The 8479-nt window shown below is 29.4% G+C and overlaps 1 protein-coding gene across 2 annotated transcripts; it reads right to left on the bottom strand.

The window, feature by feature from the left end:
• On the bottom strand, positions 1-3237 carry LOC112592552. Of its 2 annotated transcripts, none has more exons than XM_025336647.1 (6): positions 2927-3237; positions 2621-2839; positions 1664-1819; positions 1294-1396; positions 1076-1228; positions 1-534 (listed from the first exon to the last, which is right to left on the bottom strand). In XM_025336647.1, exons 1-6 carry the CDS (start codon positions 3179-3181, stop codon positions 77-79), a joined length of 1344 nt encoding a protein of 447 aa, XP_025192432.1. In that variant the 5' UTR covers positions 3182-3237; the 3' UTR covers positions 1-76. The 2 variants fall into 2 exon arrangements, with proteins under 2 accessions (XP_025192432.1, XP_025192442.1); XM_025336657.1 differs by having other exon boundaries at positions 2933-3237.
• Positions 3238-8479: the final 5242 nt, after the last annotated feature.

Raw genomic sequence — 8479 nt, 5'->3', positions numbered from 1 at the left:
ATTAATATACTCCAAAAGGAAAAATATTTATAAATTAAAAAATAGATCAAGTACGATGCACTTTTAAAATGGAAAATCAAATAGACAAAGTTCTATGTCTAGGAGCTTTTTTACTAAGGTCATTAAAACCTTTACTATCAACACTGTCTATCTCTTTATTCTTCAGCATTGCTATTAAATTACTTTCTTTTACATGGTTGATTTTAAATTTATCATTGAATGAGAAATGAGAATTTTCAGTTGGACTTGGATGAAATAAATTAATATTAAAATTAACTTTTGGTAATTCAGAAATTTGAGGAATCCCGTGTTGTGCTGATGTCGTTGGATGAAAACTGTTGTTAATTTTATCATTTGTTTTACAGTAGTCATTGCCAGTTGGTCCTGGACCAATTGTTGAACCGCCATATCCAAATATATATTTCATGCTTAAACTTCGACCAACTAACAATGCACATGATAAAAATATTGTTTTAATGGTTATAATAATAATGATAGGAATCAAAATTATTTGAGCCCAATATGGTGTATCCTCTAAAAAATAATATTAATAATTTAATTAACATAATATAGAAATAATTAACACATTGACTGCCATACAGCAGCCGGCTGTCGCATCCCTATGTTTCCTATAAGGCCACATTCATTCTCAATGTCATTTCATAAATGTACATTGACATATTTATAAAACAAATGATTGAAAAAATAATTTTGATATTATTATCTTTGTTATGTCGTTCTACATAAGAATATGACATTTAAAATGTATGGCATTATCATTGTATTGTTATATGACTGCTGGCAGTGGTACATAATAACATTTTGTATGATGTTTTAATTGTAATTTTACAAATAAATGTGACTATGATAGCCTGCAGTCATATGATGTATAAATAATATCAAAGTTTGACCATCGGCGTCCATAAAAATACTGTTCTATGCTAATGCTCTGTAGACACTGGCAACCATATGGTAGTCAACGAGTTAAAATCATAAAAACTATGTGAAGATTCCAGGTTTTGTGGAAACAACACGAGATGTACAGATAATATATTTTCAGTATAATTGTTCTTACTTAAAACTGATTTATTGAACACATATATAGAATCTCCTAAAGCTTCTAATGGCTTGGTCATCATTTTACTGAACATTTCAGCTAATATGTCAGTTACAGCAATAGAATATTTAGGATTCAAATAAATTGCTTCTTTATACTTTTTGCACTCATCTAGAAAAATTGATAAAAAAAAAAAAACAATTCAATAATAAAGTATTAAAAATGAAAATTATTACCTAAATTGTTAGTTCGAAACCAAGAAAAAGTAGACCAGCCTGTGTTTGCACGGCAATGAGAAGGCATGTATTCCAAATGAACACTACGATTTATTTCAGCTTTCTATAATAACATAAAATTGTTAAACACTCTAAATATAATAATTATCTAAAGTTCTTACAAGCATTTTTGGTATTATAATAATATAATTAATAATTATTTACAAAAATTTAAAATTGCATTCAGATATGTAAATTAATTTAACACAGTAAAATTCTTCATTTAAGAAGTTTAATATATTCATAAATTTTAATTGTAGTTATTGTTTTTTGTAATTGAATCATGAACAATCAAATATATATAAAATAAATAAAAATATGGTTTTCTTACCGTGTACATGGTATACCAGGTTGAAGCAAAAGCAAGTGCAAAAATAATAAATAAAATAAATGTTAAATTGAAAACATAATGAATTTTTTTAAAAGTAGTATACAATAAAGCAATTGAAATAAAACAAACTGAAATCCAATACAGCACTTCCTTAATCTGAAACAATGATTACACAATGATTTTAAGTTAAATATCACCTAACATTCTTCAACTATTTAAAATAGTTATTATTAAATGGCTTTCAATATAAACTACTCTAAAAAGATACAAATACAAGCAACCAATATAACAGGCTACATCATTTTTTAGATATATATTATAATTTAAAAAGATAAATGCATAAATAATTAGGATATCTAATAAGTAAAAAGAAAAATTTAATTAAAAGTTACAAGAATAACAAGACTCCCTTTAGCTTAAGATTTAAAGAATCTAGTAGTTTTCCAATAATAAAATACCTATAATTAAACCATTTTTTTTAAACAGTGATCTACCTAATAATTATAAATATATTTTCTACACTTATTAAAAGATACTTATGACATTAAATTGTATTCTCAATAATTACTTAGTATTAAATTTATTACCCAATAAGGCAGGGGTCGGCAACCCATGGCCCGCAAAGCAATTTTTGATGGCCCGCTCAAAGGTGGTTAATTTTTATGTTTTACTTTTGTTCAATAACATTTTTCATATAATTTTCAATATTATATAATTCTTTTTCCTTTATAAATAAAATCTAATCTAACCGTTTCATAATAGCAATACAATTATAAGTATTATATCATAATATGAAATTTTTTTTTTTTTTTAATGTGGCCCTTGATGACCAATTGAAAAAAAAAATGGCCCGTGTGGTTAAAAAGGTTGCCGACCCCTGCAATAAGGTATCTACAAAATATTTATATTATAAGTAACAAATTATTAATTAAATGCATAAAACTAATAATTAGATACCTGATCGTATATTTCTGAGCTGTTTATTACTTTAAATTCAGAGGAATCCATTTCTACTGGAGTAAATAAGCTATTCAAAATTCGATCAACTTCTGTATAATCTATATCCCTTTTACTGGCCATATTTTTTAATAACTGTAAATCTTGAGTACTGAGAGTTACTGAAGCATATAACTTCAGCTCTTCATTTTTTCCTTTATTTAACACTTGATCAATATTCTAAATATGAAAGATTAAATAGAATAAAACATTGTTCAAACATGTTTTTAAAATATATACCTAAACAGATAAATTTTAAATACACACACTTACAGATAGTCCAGTGTTTATTAACAGTATGTTGATAAATCTTGAAAGGAAAATTGTACAACGGTCATTTTGAATAGGCTCATTAACTACTATTTTTGGCTTAATTTTCATTGATTTTGTTGATCTATCATAGTTGACCATGTCCAACGGATCGACATATTCATCATCTGAACATTTTATAGTATACTCACTAGATAAACACAAAACCAAAACTGAGACAAAAATTAGTCTCATTGTAATTTGTAATATCATAAAACACTAATAATAACGATAGTTTTATATATATATTTATTTGATATAAAACAATATTTTTATAATTAAAGAATAGCACAATCCACAACTACTTATATTATTCTGCATAGTCTAATAACTATTAACTAGTAACAAATTCATTGTATTTTCTAGTAACTGTCAAGCGCCAACTATTTACTGAAATAGTTGAAATACTTTACGTAACAAACTTACGACTTTCCATATAATCACAATTTAAGAAAATATTATCATACCTATGATAACGTGACTAAAAAAAATGATAAAATTCCCGCTATTATTTAAATAACAATCTAACAATCATAAAAAATAAAATAATAATAAAGGTTGTAATTTGATTTGGATATTGAAAATTGAAATATTGTATATAGTTATTTATTTCTCAGTAGTATTTATAGATGTAAATTATTAATTTATTATCATTTAATAAAAGTTAATACTAAAATCAAATAATTATTATTTGATTGTAATTTAAATACTAATAGGACGTCATACCACTATACCAGTATATGCGGTCTCCGCTTTACTTATAAGTTATAACGCATACCAAACCAAAATATATGTTTATTAGTTTAAATTTTGTATGTTTACCTTTAATATTAGAGTGAAATAATCTTTTATCAAACTTCAAGTTAAGAACGTTATCGACTACGTTCTTTCGTCGTTTTTTTCGGTATTTTGATTTTTAAGCAAGTTATGAGTTAACAAAATATTAATACTTATAAATTCTCATAATTCGCTTGAAAATTTAAATACCGTAAAAAACAAACGAGAGAACATAAATGTTTATACCATTACATTTTGATATTAGGTAATTTCTCTCTAATATTTAGGCAAACACACAAAATTGAAACGGCTAAACATATATTTTGGTATAGTATGCGCAACATTATAACTTTTATCGCTATTTCAAGATCTAAAATTAAAAAAACAATGTACAATTGCATACAGTGCCGAATTAGCCTACACGCAAATTAGCACTGCTAAAGTCACCCAAGAAAATTCGGCCAAAAGAACGAAAGGTATTTTTATTTTTATGTATTGAGAAAATACAAAATTAAATTTTTTAGTATAGTATAGATATTATAGTACCTATAATTTAAAAATGTAATAGACAAATGAAATGTTTTTAATTTTACAGGATTGTGTATTAAATATTACCTATTTATATTTTATATTTATAAATAAGAAGTCATGAAACACGAATTTTTTTAAAATTTATAATTCACAAGCACTGTTGAAATAGAGGACAGATGAATACCTAATTATTTTACAACACTTTATGATTAATTAGGCCTGACTTATTTGCTTAGGTACAATACTTAAAAGTACCATCTACATAATGTCTTAATAAGTGTACTTATAATGTATTTAATAATGTTTTTTCACATGAAAACATTACTGTCATTTACCGTGAGAAGTTGTTCGTCGTCATAAGTTATGATTTCTAAGAATCCATTACTTTGTGTACCTACATTTTAAATATTACGTGGTTTTGATCGTCTTGCCAAATATACGTATACTTTTCTGAAAAAAATTCAGAGGACGCACTCAAGTTATTCAATACGATTTTTTGATATGACTGCAGACGCAAAAGGGCTACGAAAAAGGTAAAAATTAAAAACGAGTTACACTCAGACTATTACTGTCACGGGCGCGATACGATTGCGCGCGGTCCTTATCGGCGGTACCTTTTTATTTATAATTATTTAAAATATAAAAATATCTATATATTAACATCATTTTTATGATGTCGCAAACCTGCTTATATGGCTTAAATTTTATTGTTTTATATATTATACTGTGACATATTAACATACAAATTATGTTAATATATAGATATTCTTATATTTTAAAAAATGTTCCACATTTTATTTTACAACATTTTATACAACTTATATCTTTAATCGTTTTTTAAATTATATAATTATTAATTATACAATAAGTTGTATACCAATTATTTTGTATTTTTTTAGATACATAACATAAAATTTTAATTTTGTCGAAAAGTGAATCAGCCGAAAGGGAAAGGTACGTTTTTTATTGAAAACGGTCTCGCCCGTATTAAACATTATTATAGAGTATCGTTTTATATTAATTACCAACACATTAGTTAAGTACGTAAATATTTAAAAAAATATTTACTTCTTTAATTTAAAATATTCATTTTTTTTTTTTAACATTTTATTTAGAAAATATACAATCTGTAAGGTTATTTACAATAGGCATAAAGGCGGTGTTCATGTGATTTCGACGTGAGTGTCGTGAGTTTACATGATTTTAAGGAACTACCCAACAGTAGTACTTATGGCTTGAGGGGATTTTGTGTGGGTAACGAGAGTTTATTTTTTAATTATGTTAATGCTAGGTCTCTGCACCAGTTTCTTTTCAATCTTCTTGGCGGGTCACCAGGTATGTTGATAGAGTCGAGGGCAAGGATCAGAGGGTTTGAGTGGTTTGCTAGACGGGAGCGGAATAATGTGTAAGATGATTTTGCTACCTCTGGAATTTTTTGGATGTTTAAATCAGTGTGAAGTGTATGGTTTGAAATGTAAAAAGATGCTTTTGTAATCATTCGTAATGTTATGGATTGAAAACGTTGTATTTTATTAATATTTGACTTCTTAGCAGAACCCCATAGTTGTATACCATACGCCCACATCGGTTTTAGCAGAGTTTTGTATAATAGGAGTTTGTTTTTAAGGCTAATTGTGGAGTTTTTACCGAGGAGCATATGGAGGGATTTTCATCTGATGTTTAATTGGATTCGTTTTTTTTTTAAGTGTTCGGCCCAGGTTAAACGTTTATCAAGTATTAGACCTAGGTAATGTACGTTAGATGTTTGAGGAATGATTTTATTGTTTAGAGTTACTGGGGAATTGTATTTTGTTTGAGACTAAAATATGTAATGTGCGAGGACTTTTCATTATTAATTTTTATTCTCCAATTGGAATACCAAGGTTCCATCAAATTAAGGTGGGTTTGTAGATGTTGGGAGGCAGTTTTTGGGCTGTCGTGCGAGGTGAAGATAATTTTGTCGTCTGCAAATTCAGCAACATTGGTCTGGGGGGTGGTAGGTTGGTCGGCTGTGTATATATTGTATAGAATAGGAGACGAAATAGCTCCTTGGGGGACACCAGCTAGGATAGGAGATAAGTTTGAGAAGACTGATCCTACCTGTGTAACGAAATTTCGATTTTCTAAGTACGACTTAAAAAATAAGAAATAAGGAGAAGGGAGAATCGCTTTTAGTTTAAATAAAAGGCCAGGGTGCCATACCTTATCAAACGCCTGGGCAACGTCTAATAATACGGCGGAGCAGAATAGTTTTTTTTTTCTAATGCATAAGAAATAGAGTCTGTTATACGGTGTATTTGGTGTAAAGTTGAATGTTTGTTTCGGAAGCCGAATTGCGTGTTGGGAATTATTTTTTTGTCATTTATGATTTTTGAAATACGTTTAAGTATTAATTTTTCAGTTAATTTTGCAAAGAAAGTCAAAAGGCTAATTGGACGGTAGGATGATGCAATGTCTGGAGGCTTGCCTGGTTTTGGAATTAAGATTATTACTGATACTTTCCATTGAAGAGGAAAGTAGGAAAGTCTTAATATGGAGTTAAATATGTGAGTTAAATGGATCAACGCTTTTTTTGAAAGTTCTCGAGCTAGTTCTACTGTAATTAAATCTATGCCAGGTGCTTTTTTAAGTGGGAAAGATTTTATTAAGTGTTGGATTTCACTTGGAGAAAAAGGTTGGAGCAAGATATAATGGTAAGGGAGAAGAAGAATTCTCTATATTTTGTGTGTGTGTATAATTTTCTAAATCAGAGTGAGGTTGGAAGACTTCTGCGAGATGAGCACGAAAAGTTTCTGCTTTTTCATTATCCGATTTACGCCAAGTTCCATTTGTAGTTTTCAAAGGGGTTTGCGTTATTTGTTGCTTGAGACAATTTCGAGTGGCCTTCCATAGCGATCCGTCTTTTAAGGTGAGTGATAAGATCCAATTGCTATATGAGTCATTTCTTATTTGAGATAATTTTCGTTTAAGAGTTTGTGTAAGTTTGTTGTAATAATTTTTATCCGAGGGAAGTCTGGTGCGTTGCCAGCGGGATCTAGCACGGCGTTTGTGTGCTATGAGCTCACGGATGTGAGTGGGTATCAAGAGTAAGTTGGAACTGTGTTTTTGAGTTTTGGTCGACGCATTCCATGCTGCAGATTGGATGTTTTCAGTGAAGTGTGACACCGCATCTTCGATGTCGTCTGGTGATTTTAAACGAGTGTTTAGGTTTATTTTTTGGTCGATGGTTTTACGAAATTTGTCCCAGTTCATTAGGCCGTTTATTAGAGTGGGTTTAGTATTTTGGTATGAAGGTAGTGTATCGATAGATAGGAGAACTGGAGAGTGGTCAGAACATGGGTTTAGTAAATTTTGGATTTGATGATTGATGTTGTTTGGGATTTTTATTACAAATATATCTAAGATGTCTGGACGTTTTCTAGGGGATGTTGGCCAGTAGGTTGGGTTGGAAGATATTATTGAAGAGTAGTGGTTCGAGTTAATGATTTGGAGTAAGGCGTGTCCTTTAGGGTTTGTGGAATGGCAGCCCCAAATTTGATTTTTTGCATTTAAGTCACCTCCTACGATAAAGTAGTGGCCAAGAGAATTAAAGAAAGTTTCGTATTGTGGTGGTGTGATTTTGTGTTTAGGGGGACAATAAACTGCTGCAATTTTGATTGGTACATGATTTAAATTAATATTTTCTAATGCTGCTTGGAGAAAATCCTTATTTATTATAGGAAGAGGAGTAAATTGTAATGTCGATTTGATAAGAATTGCGGCACCAGCGTGGGCAGTGTTATCGGGGTGGTTTGAGGAGATTAGGGTATAGCCTGGAATTTTAAATTTTGTGTAGGAAGTAAAATGAGTTTCAGAAATAAGGGCTAAGTCAATTCTTTTATCATTTAACGTAATGATTAGTTCGTTTTTGTGGTTTTGTAATCCATTGGCGTTCCATAGTAGGATGACTAAGGATGAATTAGTGAGAGAGTTATTTGGCATTTTAAACAAGTAGACGATCGAGAACCGTAGTGAGAAGGGATAGTAAGGAGTTTATCAGTGCTTTGAATTCATTTATGAAGTTTGAGAGAGTCGCGTTTTCATTATTAGACGCATTAGGATTTTGGTCAGATGTGACCTGAGCATAAAAGTGAGTTTGATATGGAGAAGGGTTTGGTTGTGTTGGTTGCTGTTGGGTAGTTTTACATTCATTATTATTTATAC

The sequence above is a fragment of the Melanaphis sacchari genome, unplaced genomic scaffold (genome assembly GCF_002803265.2).
Source record: "Melanaphis sacchari strain LSU unplaced genomic scaffold, SCAv2.0 Contig0_pilon_pilon, whole genome shotgun sequence".
NCBI classification, from domain to species: Eukaryota; Metazoa; Arthropoda; class Insecta; order Hemiptera; family Aphididae; genus Melanaphis; species Melanaphis sacchari.
The sequence above is the reverse complement of the archived record's forward strand: the minus strand, read 5'-3'. Positions and strand labels throughout refer to the sequence as shown.